The sequence below is a fragment of the Coffea eugenioides genome, chromosome 11 (genome assembly GCF_003713205.1).
Source record: "Coffea eugenioides isolate CCC68of chromosome 11, Ceug_1.0, whole genome shotgun sequence".
In the NCBI taxonomy this organism is placed as follows: domain Eukaryota; kingdom Viridiplantae; phylum Streptophyta; class Magnoliopsida; order Gentianales; family Rubiaceae; genus Coffea; species Coffea eugenioides.
This window is the reverse complement of record NC_040045.1, coordinates 3565586-3584492: the sequence shown is the minus strand read 5'-3', so window position 1 is coordinate 3584492 and position 18907 is coordinate 3565586. Positions and strand designations below refer to the sequence as shown.

General features: G+C 36.9%; 1 protein-coding gene across 2 annotated transcripts; it reads left to right on the top strand.

Annotated features, from left to right (window-relative positions):
• Positions 1-1291: 1291 nt before the first annotated feature.
• Positions 1292-5767, top strand: LOC113751432 (putative late blight resistance protein homolog R1B-23). Of its 2 annotated transcripts, none has more exons than XM_027295447.1 (2): positions 1292-4507; positions 4757-5767. In XM_027295447.1, the coding sequence occupies exons 1-2, from the start codon at positions 1317-1319 to the stop codon at positions 5664-5666; spliced, it is 4101 nt and encodes a 1366-aa protein (XP_027151248.1). In that variant the 5' UTR covers positions 1292-1316; the 3' UTR covers positions 5667-5767. The 2 variants fall into 2 exon arrangements, with proteins under 2 accessions (XP_027151248.1, XP_027151249.1); XM_027295448.1 differs by having other exon boundaries at positions 1292-5207; positions 5314-5488.
• The last annotated feature ends 13140 nt before the right edge of the window (positions 5768-18907 follow it).

Below are 18907 nucleotides of genomic sequence, written 5' to 3'. Positions count from 1 at the left end.
TTTCTCTCACTCTAGATAAGCATCCGGATCAGATCTTTCTTGAAAGGAGGGAATTTTCATTTTGACTCCTTTTATAGCATCAGATTAAACTCTCAAATTCCTCTTGTTCCTCCTCGGCCTAGTCTCCACCTCGTCGTCCGAATTAGAATTCTCAGATTCATGTAATGGTGTTCTACCCCGGCTTCCTTTGCTAGCACTTTTGGCAGATTCTAGTTGATCAATCCTCTTATGAATTACCTCCAATTTCTGGTCCATGATTCGGCCCATGTCACCTCTCAAAGATTCTGCAAAAGTTTCGAAGTCAAAGGTTGAGAGCTTTCTCCTCCTTTGTTAGACATCTTGGAAGTAAGCTGCAAAATAGAGTTAGTGATAAAAACAAGTTCCAACTCTCGCTCTCATTTTTACACTCGAAACACTCCAAGAAGCTCACCAAAATGTTCTCAATGGCCCTTGATTTCACCCTCGAAGAAGTTAGAAAAGTCCAAGAGTAATCAAATTTAGCTTTCAAACAAGTCACACTTTAATGTAGCTTTTGGTTGTAACAAATTTGGCTCAACTCAACTGAATTCAGACACAAAAACTTCGGATTAGTGGCTGAAAACTTTAAGGATCTTGGCTGAATTTTGGAAACCTAGGAAAGTTATTCTACCCGATGACTTAGATTGAAAAATTAATTCATCATGACTTTTAGCCAAAAATTTATATGTAATAAGAAATCATTAGTGTGAATGTGAAATACTTAAGTTTTGTTTATAAAGTATATGCTTTATAATTTCTTATATAATGATTGAATTTTTTTAATAAGAAATTATTGGTATGTATTTAACTGTAAAAATAAATTCTTTAGCACATTATTATCAAAATTTATATGCAGTAATAGGAGTAGAGGAGGAGGAAAAAAATTTAAACATAATAAACAAAAAGAAGAGAAGAAGAAGCAGAAATTGCCAAAAAAAAGAGACAAATTTCCTTCAACTGTGAGCATTATTATCTTTTTATTAGCCCAAAAATATGATTTTTGGTCATCAGAGGATAATTTATAGATTTCGCCAGTACAGGGAATCAATTGCTGCTTATGATTATAGGGGCAACTTGTATTTAAGCCTAAAATAAACGCGGACTAGTATTTTGACACAAACAGTACGAAAGTCAACTAGTTGTGACTCTGACTCAGTTGACCAGAGGTCAACCCACTTGTGAGTCATATTGCTTCAAGTTGGGATTTGGGAAATCGGATAGAGACAGAGATAGTGCCGCTTCTTTCGCTTTCTTGTATGATCTTGTGAGAAGTGAAAAGGTTAGTGATCATATTAAAGATGAGTAAAACTTTCAATTCTGTTGATTATATCCTCAAGGTGCTGGAGGGGACATGGGGGAATGATGGTGATGATGCTGCTGAAGAAGAAGATGCATTTTGTGACCCATTTGAAAACCTCAAGGTTGAATTAAGACTTCTGAGAACATTTCTCAAATACGTAGGAAATTGGAGGGACACTGATGACACGATTCAGGCTGACTTTTTGGTCCTTGATGCTGAATTTGAAGCTGCACTCTCTGTTGTCAAAAGGGATCTCAGCACTGCTTCTTATCAGAAAGGGTATGAAAGAAGTGCTGAATTCTTGGATTCTGCAATTGCTCAGCTACAAGAAAAGATTACCTTTTTCAGGCGAAAAGTTATGAAAATCTATGAGTACATGACCAACTATTCGTTCCAATCAGAGCCTCCTCCCCTGACCAAGACTCGTCAATGGAATGAGTTCTTTGACTCTTTGGAGCAGAATCTCAAGGATCTTCTCCATGGGAACTACAAGTTAATTGAGCCTGTCTTGGTTAGAGAATTGATGGCCCTTGAAGAAAATGTCATACCCTTCAAAGAATTAGCATGGTGGAGCATTCGTGGTGCAGATTTTGTCGAGAGCGATGTTTTGGTGCAGTTTGCAGAGCTTGGTCTGCAGGCAGCACATCTTTCTTATTCTTGTTGGTGTGATAAGATGGATGATGAAAAGATTTCCCTGTTTACAGACAGGGTTGTGATGCTAAGTGATCTGCAAAAGAAGTTGAAGCTCAATACTCCACAAGTTGCAGATATTTATCTCAATGTTCTCAGAGGCATAAAGTCATACCCAGACTGGGCGAAGGCAGAAGTAGTTGATTACTTTGTTGATTTTCTTGTTCCTAAGAAGGATCAACAACTGGAAATAATCAATCAGGGATTTGTTGAATTCATATTATTTCTGTTGGATTCATGTGACGCGTTGTTCAATAAGGATGAGGTGCAGTTGCTCTTGAGGGATGTTGTAGTAGTGGCCATCCAGATTGGATCTATCGGCTGCTCAATGACCGAGAATATGGATGAAAAGAATGAGGTTGCACTGTATAAGTTGCATTCGAAAATGGAGCTTCTCAAGGCTGAGGCATTCCTCAGTGTGGTATTGAAACCAGAAGATGCAACAGTCTGTTATGAGGAGAGGATTGATGCTCATCGGGAGGGACTGAAATTGTTGAGAAAACTTCTGACAGATTCACCACAGGGAAAAACTGAAAGCAATAAGACAATCTGGATCCATATTTCAGCTTTGGCTAAGGAGGTAAGGTTTGCTGTTAGCTCATTGAAAGGCAAATTATTTGCACGCAGGCATCGTGATGTGCTTGAGGTGCTTAAAGTTTTCCTGACTGAGGCATTTTTCACGGAGCTACTTAATAGTCAACCTTATTCAGATTTAATGATCAATGATAGGGAGAACATTGAAACCATTTATGAGGGGCTAATATTGATCAGAACATTTCTAATGGGTCCAGGAGAGAAGAATGAGGAGCTCTTGTCTGGGGTTGTATCAGTATCTAAATTTGTAAGATCTCTCTATGACTCATTCCTTGCCAGCAACTTTAGAGAAGATTTGGTTGGGAATATAAATCTTTTACTCCCTAAGTTGGTAAAAAGGATTAAACCCTTCAAGGAAGAGATAAAAAATATTTATTTGCAACAACGAAGCTCAATGGATTATAACTTCCCCAGGACTAATGGAGTGGGATTTATGGACTTCCTCTTGGGAAATCTGGGAGTGCTTTACAGGAAAAAAGATCTGGGGAAGCGGTTTATTGATAAATTCGATTCTAATGCTTGCATGAAGCGTTATGTTGAAGCCCTATCCAGACAGGTGAAGATCATGAGATCTCTTCTCAAGAATATAATTGAGCAGTATAATGAGCACTCAGACTTGAATGATCTCCGTTCATGCATAATAGATATGGCATATGAGACAGAGTATTTTATTGACAAAATACTGGTTGGCGGTTGTGTTGAATGGTATCATGCACTATGGTTTTCTGATCTCATAGAGGAGTTTAAAGTCATAAAACTTCAGGCTTCAGCAATCTTTGATAAGATGTATAGTATTGAGGTCCATAATGTTGTGCATACTTCGGGAAGTTTAATCTCACCAGCTATTGTGCCCAATGTGGATGAAGTTGTGATTGATCTTGATGATCAGGCTGAACTGATTATGGATCGACTTACAAGAGGAACATTGCAACAACAAGTCGTTTCAATTGTTGGCATGCCTGGACTAGGTAAGACCACTCTGGCTAAAAAGGTATACAATGATCCTTCGATTACCTATCACTTCCATATTCGGGCATGGTGTTATATTTCTCAAGTGTATCGTAAAAGAGAATTGTTACTTAACATATTAAGTGACATTATGGAACTTACTAATGATGTTCTTGAACTGAGTGAGGACGATTTAGAGTTCAAGTTGTACCAATGTTTAAAGAACAGAAAGTACCTCATAGTTTTGGATGATTTGTGGAGCAGAGAGGCATGGAATGACTTAGAATTTTCACTTCCGGATGACAAAAATGGAAGCAGAATATTGATTACAAGTCGTCTTACTGATGTAGCTTTGACGACAAAATCTGATAGTATAGCTCATTCACTTCGTCTGTTTTCTGATGATGAAAGTTGGAATTTATTGCAGAAGAAGCTTTTCAATCGAAAAGATTGTCCTGATGAATTGGTGAACCTGGGAAAGAAAATAGCCAGAGGTTGTAAAGGTTTACCTCTTGCAGTTGTTGCAATATCTGGTCTCCTTCAGAGAACTGGCAAGAAGCAAGATTGGTGGGAAACAGTTGCGAGAACTTTAAGCTCATGCATTGCTGATGATCCAGAAACGAGGTGCATGGACATCTTAGAGCTAAGCTACTCACATTTGCCAACCTATCTGAAGCCATGCTTTCTGTACCTTGGAGCGTTCTTGAAGGATAGAGAAATTCCAGTTTCAAAGTTGACACGTCTGTGGATAGCTGAAGGTTTTGTACAGAATCCAGAGCTAGACAGTTTAGAACACCTGGCAGAGAAATACTTGAATGATCTAATTGGTAGAAGCCTAGTAATAGCTTCCAAAAGAAAGTCCAATGGTGGAGTCAAAACATGCCGTGTTCATGACATGCTGCGTGCTTTGTGCTTAGTTAGATGCAAAGAGCAAAACTTTTTGCATTCGATAACTGGGTATGATGAACTTTTTGCTTCTTCCCATGAGAATTTAGATTATGGTGTTGATCCTGGTTATTGTCATCCTTCAATTTCCATTACATACAAAATATATCGGCTGTCTATTTGTTCAAGACGAAAGCATTTTGCTATGTCAATGCCTTCTGGGCCATGTGTGCGCTCTTTACTCTTTTTTGCCACCAATGATATGTATCCACGATGTCCTTACAACGTTGGCTTCATAACAGACAATTTTAAACTTCTCAGGGTGTTGGATTTAGAGTGCATCAACATGGGCCATTGTTTCCCTAGGGGATTGGAACATTTGGTTCATTTGAGGTATTTAGCTGTTTGTGGTGACTTAGACTCTATTCCAGCATCAATATCCTGCCTCTGGAATTTAGAAACTTTGCTTGTGAGGGGATTGAAAGGTAAAGTTGATCTGCCGCATACGTTTTGGAGCATGGTGAAGTTGAGACGTGTGCATGTAAAGAGCTTTACTTCCTTTAGTTTCGTCAAAGAAGATTCATCTCAGTTAGATAATCTTGTTACTCTTTCCTCCCCAGTTCTCTTTTCTGGGGAGGAAACAGAGAAGTTGATGAGGCAGTTACCCCAACTCCAGAAACTGGGATGCATATTCTCAGAATCTAAAGTTGATACTGGTAAAGGCTATGGGTTCCCACTCTTGGGCTTTCTAACACAACTTGAAGCACTCAAGGTAACATATTCCGGAAGATTTTGTCATCCTCGTAAATTTGACTTCCCCTTGAATCTTAAAAAGTTGACTCTGTCAAAATTTTGCCTACCATGGGATTGTGTTTCAGAGATTGGGAGGTTACCCAACCTTGAGGTTCTCAAATTACTTTCTAGAGCCTTTGAGGGTGAAAGATGGAACATGAAAGAAGGAGAGTTCCTTGAGCTTAAATTTTTAAAACTTGACACTCTAAACATTGCTCAATGGAATGCCTCTGCTGATCACCTGCCCAAGCTGCAACAACTTGTGCTGCGGAATTGCAGGCACCTTGAGGAGGTTCCCTCTGGTTTTGCAGATATCCCTACATTGGTCATGATTGAGATGCAACTGTGTCGAAGCTCAGCTGAAGAGTCAGTCAGAATTCTGAAGGAGGAACAACTGGGATTGGGGATTGATGACTTAAAGGTCCTCATCAATTGTTGAGACTCAGGTTTCAGATTGTCTCAATCAAGTCAGTGGATGCTCACTTTGTAAATCTTCATCTTGCTATGTTTCAGCTTTGGAAAGTTTGCATCATTAGTTGACGACTAATTTGTTTGCCCTTTCCCATGGTCTCTAAAATTGTTTGGTGTAACACTTTTGTAGTTAATATTGTCTGTTCATCAGGCAGTTCAGTAAGAGGTAAAGTTTGTTTCAGTATAACAGAGCTGATTTCTGTGGTGCCTTGTTCATCAAGGTCATTGGACACCAAGAAAATTTTTATCAAAACAGGAAAAAGTAACTGAATAAAACAGAAAAGGTTTGGTAAATGAAAAAAGCCTTCCATGCAACAGCTTAATGGAACGAATGATGGCCAGAGATGAACCTTATATGTCGGGGGAAAGGACAAGGCCAAAAAAACAGAGAGATGGTCGGAAAGGATACTGGTTGGTTGCATTAACTGCTGATTTTTGGATTATTTGTTAACTGACCAGATCTCTTACCAGTAGGTCATGGAAATATTTTGTATTTTAGGTACTTCAAACAGCCCTTTTTCCCTTGTGCTTCCTGGTGGAAATGCAACTCTAAAAGTGGCAACTTGATAGAGCTTCTAATTAAAAACAAGAAAATGAGATATTTCCCAATTCAAAAGGACTCATTTTTCCAATTCAAAAGAACACGATGCCGCCGAAGGCTCATCCCAGTTACTAGAAAGGTCAAAATATCCGTAAAGAATCTGGTGCATGGATTGATTCTCTTCTCAAATTATCAAATCAGATCCTCAGTGCTATTTAATCAGTGACAACTTGATGCCACTCCTTCATCCGATACCAAGTGTCCAATTAATTTAAGATTAGATATTACGCGCTAATTTAAATTAACTGAACACTTGATATAATTTAAAAAGTGGCTGGCACTGAATTACCACCGAAAAAAGTGATAGTGAGGATTTCAATTCGTCAAATTATTTCACCTGTGATTGAGACATTTGGCCTCAATTATGATATATTCCACCTTTGAGGTGGAGAAATCTCAACTTGGCGATTTCAATTTCGCAGCCTACATACCAAAAATAGCTAATCATCCAACATATAGATAGCTTGGGTTGTTTTTCTCATGTCATTAGCTAGTAGTGGCATTTGAAGAACACATATGTTATGAACCTCTCCGATATAGGTGCCTATTTCCAGAGCTTCCCCAGTGTTAATTCCTATCTCATCACAGCCAAACTTTGCACTGCTTGTCCGTGCGCAAGAACTCTAACGGCTAAAAGAACTGAAAGTATGTCTTACTTAGTCAACTTGATAGTACTTCTTTTGCATATGTAATCATATTCTCAATTTGGCTTTTCAGTTTTGTTTGAAAGAGCACCCGTAACAGCATAACCACCAGAAAATTGCTGTTAATATTCGCCATGATAGAAACTCAAGGTATAAAACGTTAGTTGCTCTATGATATGATGGTAGTTTTAGTGCAAGCTGTCAACTATGTGTCTAAGAGCTCTGTCTTTCTCAATCTCTGTGTAGTTGGAAGCTTCACTGTTGGAAGTTTGATGGCTTAGACCACTTAAATTTCTTTCCAAGAGAAGTGTTGGATATTTTAATAAAAATATCATTACTATTTTGAATTCATTCACATGTTTATATTTTGAATTCAAATGCAATAAGTTACAAATTCTTTAATGAATTTTCAGTTACAAAATCAACCATTCAAAAGGGTAACTTATGAGATTTATGCCTTGTATTTGTAACCTATGTAATGATTAGGTTTTAAGAATTTATTTAGTGAATTTTGACTATTATACAATGAACCTAGAATTTTTTAAATTTTGTAAATGAAAATATGACATATTTATTCCATTTAATGGTGATATTTTAATACTCCTAAAGTTTTAGCCTATAAATAGAGGCTACTATCAACTGAAAGCCAATCTGGATGATGTTAAAGGCATCCGGTATGGTTTAGTTATAAGTATAATTGATTCACTACGAGAGTAGATTTCACATACATTAGAAAATTACGCCATAATTAGCCAAAATAATAGCATTCACTTAACTGATAATGTCATTTTCAAGAGTAGTAAGGAATTCCATGCCTCTAGGAGTTTTCTAGTGTATTTTTGTTACTCTTATAGTGTGGATTTAATTTCTTGTACTTGTGATAGTCTAAATAATAAAAGAGTTCAAAAAACGTCGGTAATTGTCACTCTTCCCTGTGGGATTGACATCTAATACCCCTATGCTCAATAAACAAACTGTATACTTGCAGAAAAATCGCATGTGGGTTATTAAGGATTTATAAATGTAAAACTTGACTGTAGATGAGCTAACTGTATATATATACCCCGCGCTCGTCATGTTTGGTTGAAGTAGATTTCAATTGAATTTGGACGTGGGAGATTTGGCAATTGGGAAAATATCCTATGCGTGTTTTTCGTTGGACTCAAGGTTTTCATGCTCATAAGGAATCATCTTTGGTTCCGGTATGGGTTTCGCCACTAGCCTTACCGATTCATTACTTGGACAAGCAGTCGCTCTTTGCAATATTATCCCCAGTTGGAAAGCCCCTTTTTCTGGATTCAACAACTGCAGCAGGCATGCGTACTAGCGTGACTAGGATGTGTGTAGAGATTAATTTATTGAGGCCACTTTGTTCAAGAGTATGGGTGGCAGTCAAAGATGAGATAGGTTTTTGGCAAAAATTGGTGTTCGAGGATTTGCTAAAATATTGTGCTTCTTGCTGGCATTTGGGAGACTCGGTTGGTGAGTGTAAGAAGGGAACTTTGGAGTTCGAATCTGTAAACTAGAAGAATCAAAATTTAGTTAGGCAACATGCTCCAAGGACGGAACCAGGCAAGAATAAGGTTTATGTCCCTATTAATAAAGCTTCGAGTAGTGTTTTGTTTGAGCCAGTAGATACGGCGGTCAAGGAGAGTATCCTGGTGCTGGACGGAGCTATTTAGGTAGCAGACGAGTGGAATGCTGTTCCAGAAAAATCAGTGAAGGGTAAAGAAGTAGGTTGTTGAAGAACGACCACGGGTTGCTAAGCTGTCACTGGATTTAGTAGATCGGGCTGAGGGTAGTTCAGAAGGGGTTGAGATAGCTATCTTGGTCGATTATGATACGGCAGTGGGGTGTGATAATAGTGCGGCTGTTCTTTCTAATGCAGATATGTAGGTTGAGGTTGCGGGTGATGGTGAAAATGGACATTCAGACAGGGTAGTTGACGAAAGTGCAGTTATGTTGCCTTCCGTTGCAGGAAATTTATCTCTGCGTTCTGGTGGTGTTCAAGAAGGACATTGGATTTCCCCATTGATGACGCTAAACATTGATCAATCCACTGTCCTTGATCAAGGCTTTCAGCAGGTAAGGACCAAAGGTATACGGGCTCAGTTCCCTTCGGATAGAAAGCTTAGATCTTTTTCAACATCTTCACTTAATTCCTTCCAAGTTTTGTCTCATGATTAATGGACTTTTTTGGAATATCTGAGGGGTCTCTAAAGCTCCAAATTTAAGAAATTGATAAAATTAATACGGCTTCATGATGTTAAGTTTGTTACTATTTGTGAGCCAAAGCCTGATGTTTCCCAAATTGACTCAATGCGGTTATGGTTACCTTTTATTTCAGTACCTGTGAATGTAACAGCATATATATGGATATTTTATAGCATGCCTTTTGTGTATTCTATAGTTGGAAATTCAGCTTAACATGTGTCTTTATCGATTTAGCATCCTTTGCTGCCTCGTTTTTTAGTTTTCTTATTTGTTCATGTGACGACCCCACCTCCTCCTAAGGCGAACCAAAGGGTTCGGCGGACTACCTGTCCAATTCTCGCCGGAACTCACTATAATCCTTAAATGCAAAACAGACCAATTCCAATAATTACATCTAAATATGCCAAAATAATAACACGACTATAATATTTCATTCCACAAGTACAACCAAGGATACAAATCTCAAGTCAACTACATCGAGTTCCAAATCTTACAATTCCCCAAAGGTCAGCTACAAAATACCAAACTATACCAAAAAAAAAAAAAAATTAACTTTCACTAGTATCTTCCAATCATTTCCTTCACGTCACTCCCCTGTTAAGGAATAACAAATGGAATGGGATGAGCTAACGCTCAGTGAGGCCAAGAAAAACATGCAAACACATATTTCACATAACCATGGCATTTGTACGAGAATTAAAACAAGAAATTCAAATAATTCATAAATAATAATAACACACATTCAATAAGGATACGGGAGCTCTCAGGAGCTAATTTCCACTGGGTCGATGAGACATCGCTCCAATTGACTTAAAATTGTTTATGGTTCTGAGTCGACATGAGAGGTATCTCCCATCCAAATTGGTGTGGTACATGTTATCGTTTAGAAAATCGATTATAGCACTGAGACCATATGAGAGGTACCTCCCACCCGAATTGGTATGGTACATACATCTGTTCAAAATTGTTTATGGTTCTAAATCGACATGAGAGGTACCTCCCACCCAAATTGGTGTGGTATATGCTATCGCTTAGAGAACCGATTATAGCATTGAAACGGTATGAGAGGTACCTCTCACCCGAATTGATATGGTACATGCATCCGCTCAGAGCTCACGAATTAAATATATTTATGTACAATTACCAATTATTGTTTATGGTTTTGAGTCGATATGAGAGGTACCTCCCACCCGAATTGATGTGCTACATACTATCTCTCCAAGAACCAATTATAGTACTGAGACAGTATGAGAGATACCTCCCACCTGGATTGGTGTGGTACATGCTATCGCTCAGAAAATAGCTTATAGCACTGAAATGGTATGAGAGGCACCTCCGACCCGAACAGGGTGTGGTACATGCATCCACTCAGAACTCACAAGTTAAACATATTTATATACAATTACCAATCATATGTACAATTACTAATCATATATGTTCATTTAACGAGTATCACATAATTAAAAGAGAAAGAGGACGAGGGCGATAAAATACACCCTCGTCTCGGCAAGTTTACGTATCATGTATAACACTTGTACAGTTAACATTTCAATCACATAAGCATTTAACATGCACTTGACACTCACCACTAGCCAATGGTAAAATAAGAGTGAAGCGAGAAGTCAGATGAACTCTTCGATATCTTCGTGACCACCTGAAACATGTATAATCATAATTACCTAGGTGCTCGACCAAGGTTACAAAGAAAGACAGTTTCTCGCTATTTACTCTCCAAGTCACAAGTTCGAGCTAAATTAAAGAAGTTTTTCTAGTTAAATTGTTAAAATAATGCTCAAAAGAGCTCGAAGGTGGTTTTTGATTCAAGTCGTAATAAGAAATCTCAAATCCAAAAGATAGTACCGTTTTCACTTTTGGCACGAAAATCGAGAAACGGGGTAAATGATTTTCATTTTCTAAAACTTTAAGTCTCATCATGTCCAAACCTAAAAAGGCAAGGAGCATGCACATCATCCAAACTAATGGAGTTAAAAACTCGTTTAAACTTCACTCATTTTCATAGAAAAATATCAAAGTTAAGGTTTCAAGGTTCAAGTATGAAACTAGTGAAATTCACCAAGAATTATTCTAGTCAAAAGCTCCCTTTTTGCAGTTTAAATTCACGTAAATTGAGGCATAAAACTAGGGTTTGAATTTCATTTTTTTCAAGTATAAAATAAGGTCTCATTAACCAAGAAAGTGGTACAACCAAGAAAATGTATTAAGAGAGGTTTAACCTTCGGAAACCAAGATTTGAAATGAAAGTTTAAAGTTCCAAAGGAACCATGTATTCAACTATGAAATTACACTTAAAACCGTTTAACAATTGCAAAGGAAGGTGGAAAGTTCTTAAAAGAGCAATTTGGTTGAAAACAGAAAATTTTCAGTTTAGAGTGACACTACTTGGAAAAATCGTATCTCGAGTTCCTTAAGTCTAAAAATTGAAAAAATTATACCGTTGGAAACTAGATTCAAAGAACTAAAAGTTCTTAGAAGATACTTTTCCAAGATTCTAAACGGAAAGTATTCATTTTTCAGCTCAAAATTTCAGTTCCAAGAAGACAGGTTTGAACCAGTCTTGGTTTTTCAGCCATCTTTGGAAATTCGGCAAAATTTATAGAAAGTGAATCAGCCCTTGAAATTCATAAAACAATAAGAGTTCCAAACAAGGTTTCAAACACAATAAATAGAACTAAATTCAGAGTTTTGAGCAACAAGATATAACAGTTCAAAGTTGGTTGATTTTCACTACATGAACAGTGAATTTCCAGATTTGAAGAGCCATCTTTGGAACAATATTTGGGTATTGAAATGGTCTTAGAATTATACCAAATTTGGTACTCTTAAACTTCCATATGAGGACTACTTCTCTATCAAATTTCACACAAAAACTCACATGGGAAGGTAGCTAACAAAACTACCAAAGTTTAGGAAATTCTCAAAGCAAATCTGTCCTCTTGCTTTTCTTTCCTCTTTCAAACATTTTGCACCATGAAATCGGTCCCAATTCGGTTCATTTTTGAAACCAAGGTCCTATAAACATTTGATAAGCAATTGGTGCGTAATTGACATCAAAAGTTTCGAAATAAAACATCCCACAACAAACTAGACCAGTCGGCCAGCAAGAAAGAAAGGTTTCTTCCAGTTTTCCAGCTTTGTCACAGTTTGGAAATTGAACCATATCTCACTCAATACAACTTGAAATTGAGAATGGTTGGTGGTGTTAAAACAAGGTTCAAAAGGCTACATTTCATCAGAACAAATCATTTCCAAAATCAGTTCATATGTGAGAGGAAATTGAGCCACAAGATGTAGCTTCTCCATTCCTCTCGAACAGACAATCACAACAGAACAGTCAACTTTGTTGAATCACTACGATTCACTCAGTTCGAACTAGAAGATGATTTTATACCATTAGAAAGCTACAAATGCCTAGTTTCAAATGCTACAAACAGCACTCGATTTCAAGTTTTGCACAAAGAGATATGTTCGATCAAAGAAGCACTGTTCGGCTACCCTGAACCCATTTCCAGATTTCTTTCAATTTCGAAAACTCAAGTTTGTTCAAACAAATCAAATGATTTTTGGAAGACACTTCGCACACACAATGTACAACATATATCAACCAATTTCACAGCCATACAACCACCAAAAATTCGAATTATCACAGGGCAACCTAAACCAGAATTTTCGGCCAGCTCAAGTCTCCCATATTCCTCAATTTTCTCTTCATTTTCTAACCATAATCAACTCACTTAACATAAAAACAACATTAACCAAGCATTTAATCCTCAAGGAAGCTACCTAAAGGTCTCACCAAGTCCGCTAGCCTAGAGATTAAAGCAAGAAATTAAACACCTCAAGTCCGCTAGCCTAATTCATGCTTAGGGTTGTAAACCCATGCAATCCAAGTTTGATTCTTGAAGAAAATGAAAAGATTGCAAGAGTTGAACTTTCCTCTTGAACCCTTAAAGAAACCAGAAATTTTCCTCACAAAAGCTCCAAGAAATTTCCACTAGATGATGTCTTTCCTCAAGCTAGAACTAATCTCCAAGAAACTAGAAGATTGGATGAAGTTTTGAAGCAAGATAGAAGCTTGAAATGAAGAGTTTTTCTTCTCCCTTTTCTTGTCTTGAGGGCTGGCCGAATGGAATGAGAGAGAGTAGGGTTTTGAGTGTTCAATCTTATCTTGAAAGCTTTAAGAAATTGTGGCCAAGAAGCTTTGCAAAAAGTCAACTTTGAATAGTGTCACGCGCGGTTTTCGTACCACCGTTTTCTCTCTTGTTTGTTGCACTAGTGCACTAATATTCCAATGTAATTCATTTAACACTATAATTATTCACTCTTAGTAGTCTAGTATTAAATTTCTCAAATCTTCATTTAGTCGTTCTGACGCGAAACGCGCAAACTTTCAACTCGCGCACGATAAAGCGAAATTTTCGAACTCACTCACCTTTAATCCCTCAATTAACTTTTCTTAGTCTACTATTGATCATTCTTAATTTTTCAAGATTATTGCACTTTCGATTCGAATATTACCTCGAAAAATGCGTACTCATTATTTCTTACTAAACGAGCCTCCAAAAAATTAAATTTACTAACGGGACATTTTAAAAATATAAGTGAGACATCGTTCCATGTAAATGGATTTAAAATGGTTGAAATAAATTATTCGGAGAAAACAGGTGAATAAATAATTAAATAAGCCAGTAAAATAAGATAAAAATAAGAAAATTTTCGAGTCCTTAAAGTTCATGCTAAATGTACAATGGAGGAGTGAAAGGGAGTTGTGGCACGATTTGCTTGCTAACAAGCCGAACTCCTTGCCTTGGTGTATTTGTGGGGATTTTAATGTGTTTTTGGCACCTCATGAAAAGAGAGGCGGCCAGTCATTTGTGAGTTCTGAGGGATTACAGTTTATGTCATTTATGGAAGAAGGTGGAGTTTTTGACACTGGTTTCTCTGGCTCTAGCTGTACATGGTGTAATAATTGAAGGGGGAGGGCTAGAATATGGAAGAGGTTAGATAGGCTTTTAATTAATGGGGAATGTTCAGATTTGTCTTCATCCATTTCTGTTACTCATTTACCAAGACATCCTTTGGATCATGCACCATTGAAGATTGCTTTTCTCTCTCAGTTGGATAATAAGCCACGACCATTTAGATTTCTGAATGTATGGACTTCCAAGGTGTCATTTTTTGATGTGATTCGTGCTGCTTGGCAAATAGATGTAAGTGGACCTCCTTTACGAATTTTGGTTTCAAAATTGCTGGCCACTAGGAGAGCTATTTAGAATTGGAATAACCAGTCATTTAGGAATGTTTTTTAAGCTATTAGGGTGGCAGAATCATTGGTCTAAAGTGCAGAACTGTGGGTAGAGAATGATGATTCGGAGGAGGCTCAACTTGAGCTTAATAAGGCTCAAGCGGAGTTGCGACAAGCACTTCTGATTGAAGAGCAATTTTGAAATCAAAAGGCTCGTGTAATGGCTTCGTCATGGGGATTGTAACTTCAAGTTCTTTCATGCAATAGTAAAGCAGTGGAAAGTACAAGGTGCAATTCATAGAATAAAGGATGTGACTGGTTCTTGGGTAGAAGCTGATGGTGTTATAGCGACGGAAGCTAAAAGGAACCTTTCAAGCTTGTTTTTGGAGTCTGTAGGTATTGCTTCCAATGTGCTGCTCTAGCTTATCCTGCCATGGTCACGAGACAAGATAATCTAATTTTAGAGGAGTTTAAAATAGTAATTTTGAGATGGATGGGGACAGTGCAGCTAGTCCTGATGGTTTTACAGATATGTTTTTTACCTTTGCATGGAAAATTCTTGCTCAGGATGTTTATAATACAGTGTTGAGTTTCTTTTGTGGGGTGGAGTTGCCTCATTTTGTTACCCCTATCTCTATTGTCCTTATTCCTAAAGTTTCAAATCCTCAAGATTTTTCTCAACTTCAGCCCATTAGTTTATGTAATTTTTTTAATAAAGTATTGTCCAAAATCTTGGCTAATAGAGTGGCTAATATACTTCCAAGAATTGTGTCTTTCCAGTAGTCGGGTTTGGTTAAAGGGCATAATATAGCAGAGAATTATTTGCTAGCCCAAGAAATCATGTCGGGTATTAGAAAAAAATCTAGAGGGGGGAATGTAGCTTTAAAGCTAGACATATCAAAGGCGTATGATCATGTATCATGGTTTTATATTATCACTAACTTGAGGAATTTGGTTTTGGGGAAACGTTCATTAACATGGTGTGGAGGCTGGTTTCCAATGTGTGGTTTTCGGTTATTATTAATGGGGCTTCTCATGGTTTTTTTAAGTCCAGTCAGGGTCTTCATTAAAGAGACCCACTATCTCCTGCCTTATTCGTTATTGGGGCTAAAGTTCTACCAACCTTACTGTACGACCTAGTTTCCTTGGTTTTAAAGTTTTGAATGGTTGTCCGGCTATAACTCATTTGACTTTGGCAGATGATGTGATTATTTTTGCCAATGTTTCCTCTGGATCTTTAAAAAATATAATGCATGTGTTGGATTTGTATTAGAAAGCCTCTAGACAACTTGTGAATCCTCAAAAGTGTGGTTATTTAGTGCATCCATGTCTAGAAGTGGCTCAAAGAAGGGTGATTGAAAGTATTACTAAATATTCAAGGCAACATTTTCCAGTTCGTTATTTAGAATTTCCATTATATTTTGGAAGGTGTAAGTCGGCTTATTTTGGGGAGGTTGGTCAAGCCGTTCTTGGAAGAATTTTATCTTGGAAGTCAAAGTTTCTTTCGACAGCGAGGAAGATGGTCTTAATTAAGCATGTACTTTCCTCAATACCCCTTCATTTGTTATTTGCTTCGATAATCCCTATCTCTGTTTTCAAGGGTATCCAAAAAGTTTGTTATCTGATGAGGATCCCAAGTTTCATTGGCTTCGATGGTCACATTTATGTTATCCAGTTGAGGAGGAAGGAGTGGAATTTCGGAGACTGAGAGATATGTATTGATAAGTATATATATTTTTAAGTGTGTTTTATTATTAAATTTTGGCGTGTTTTATTCACTTTTGTGGCTAATTAACTACGTTTCTAGTGAAGTTATACATTTTATGGTTTAAGTGTCAAAAATTACATTTCTTTAGATTTTAATGGTGAACACTTTATCTTTTTGTAGGTTTAATGATTCAATCATCAAATGGAATGGATTGGGAAGATAGTTGAATGATTGTGATGATTTAAAACGATTTAAAGAGGATATGAAGTGCAAAGATGAAATGCAATCAAACTCTAAAGAAAGGGAATTAGATAGTTTTGACACCTGTTGGCATATCAGCTATACCTTGAGTTACATGCGTTAGATTGCGGTGATTCTTAAGCCATTTTGAAGTTAACACATAGCTCTACATTTTCTAAAAGACATCAAAATCCTGTTCATGAGTTTTCCTAGTCAAAATGTCAAAATACAGAAGTGCAATTTTATTGTCGAAAGCTGAAACAGGGGATGGACTAGTTGAGGGTATTTTTGTCACTTCTCAGTTTACAAAGCTCCAAATTGGATGATTTTTGAGGCATTGGAAAGCTAACTCAAAAGACTATAATTTTCATGTTTTGTACAAGTGTTAGTTCAGCTTCCAGCATAAAAAAAAAATCAGTTGAAATTGGTGCAAAAACAAAGCCAAGTTGAAGACTAACAAAAACTGAGCAAACCTGCAATAATGCAAAATGGGGGGTCAATACACGACCAGGGGCACGTTTTCAAGCTTGTGTATTCTTCAATTGCGGCTGTAGCTTGTTCTGTAACTTGTTCTTTGTTCACACAAGGTGTTTGACCAATTGTTCTGCAAGAAATCAGGCTGGATATGAGCAAGCAAGCATAGAAACTTGTAGAAGCAACCTTTGGAGATTTCTAGAGGCAAATTTGCCAACTAGAAACAACTCATCTTGATCTTTAATTCCTCTATAAATAGGGCCTTTAAAGAGTTTGTTTCATAACTTTGGAGCCTAGAGAAAGTACACAATAATATAGTTTTCACTAGAATTTCCTTAGTTAGGGTAGATTAGTATAGTTAGTGTAGTTTTTCGATCTTGTATGTATAGTTAGATTAAGATGAAGATTTGAGGAGATGGAGATTTAGATTTCATGTAACAAAGGTAACTTTTCTCCTATCACTTTCTCTTTTGTATTTGATTTCTTGTTTAGCTAAAATACAAGTTTGGTGTTTGTTTTTGTTTTCATGTTTTGCTAAAAGTTTATGTCTAGAGTTATGGATAAAATTTTTATATCTTGTTAGTGATTTTTACTTCGTTATTTGGTGATATTATCGTGATTAATTGACCATTAATTGTGATAATCTTAAGGTGTTAAATTTGCAATGAGAATTGGGATCTAACACTAGTTCAAGAAAGTGATAAACCTAGGGAGTATACTCACGAGAGTAGAGGTGCACCTTTGCTGCTTTAGTGACTTGTTTCATGTAATTTCATAGAAGAAATGAACTTGTAGTTAATTTAAAATCATGAGAGTAGGTATGGTTTAGTTACAAGTATAATTGATTCACTACAAGAGTAGATTTCACATACATTAGGAAATTACGCCATAATTAGCCAAGATAATAGCATTCACTTAACCGGTAATGCCATTTTCAAGAGTAGTAAGGAATTCCACATCTTTAGAAGTTTTCTATTATTATTTTTATCTCATGTTTATAGTGTAGATTTAATCTTTTACATTTGTAAGAGTCTAAATAATAAAGAAATTCGAAAAACATCGGTAATTGACAATCTTCCCTGTGGGTTCGATCCTTAATACCATATATTCAATCATGACTTGTATATTTGCAAAAAATTGCATGTGGGATATTTAGGATTTTATAAATGTAATACTTGATTGTGGATGAGCTAATTGTTATATGTATATCTCACGCTCATCATGTATACAACATTTTCTTGGAAGTTATAGTGGTGCTTTCAGACGGATTTTTCTCTTTGGGCAGATTTCATGAGAGCCAAATACTGTAGATTTATACATCCTTGTCAAGGACCATTACTCCCTATGCTTTGGCAACGTGGAGACGTATGTTAAATGTCATTTGAGAAGTAGAGCTTTCTATGCAGTGGTTGGTGCATGAGGGTTCGTGCAGCTTTTGGTATAATAATTGGATGGAGACTAGAGCATTATTTCTTAAGAATTATGTTGTACCGACTCTTTCTTTCATAGATTTTATAACAAATGGGCATTGAGATTTACATCTATTGTCGCAAGTTCTTTCACCAGAAATTGTCTCTTCAATTTTGCAATAACTGGTTCCGGATGGTAGCCATGGGGTGAGGTGATTTGGATGCCAACAAAGTCTGGTCTATTCTCTTTATCATTAGCCTTTCAAGAGACTAGGCAGGTTCATACATATTTGCTTGTCTTTTCCAATATTTGACATGCGCATATTCCATTAAAAGTTTCATTTTTAATGTTGTGGTTGTTGATGGAGAGGTTGTCTTTGGATGATGCGTTGTGTAAGATTGGCTTTCATTTGCTGTCCAAAACAGTCGGAAATTACTGGTTAGATTGGCTTTCAATCCTAGCAAAATGATTGGAAACTGCATTAGCTAGCTTTTTATAGCTAACTCCTAAGATGATTTAGAATCATTAGCTAATGGTCACTTTCTAGTTGCCAAGATGAAGGTGCATTAACTAACCTTTCTATTGCCAATTCCCAAGATGGTTTTGATTCATATTAGACACATTCGGATTGGTAATCAAGTAAACAAGGAGAATC

Excerpts from the sequence above, each read along its gene's own strand:
- LOC113751432 (XM_027295447.1), top strand. The coding sequence starts at position 1,317 with ATGAGTAAAACTTTCAATTCTGTTGATTATATCCTCAAGGTGCTGGAG. Across the intron at positions 4,508-4,756 it reads TTTTTGCATTCGATAACTGG|GGTGTTGGATTTAGAGTGCA; the intron begins GTATGATGAACT and ends TAAACTTCTCAG.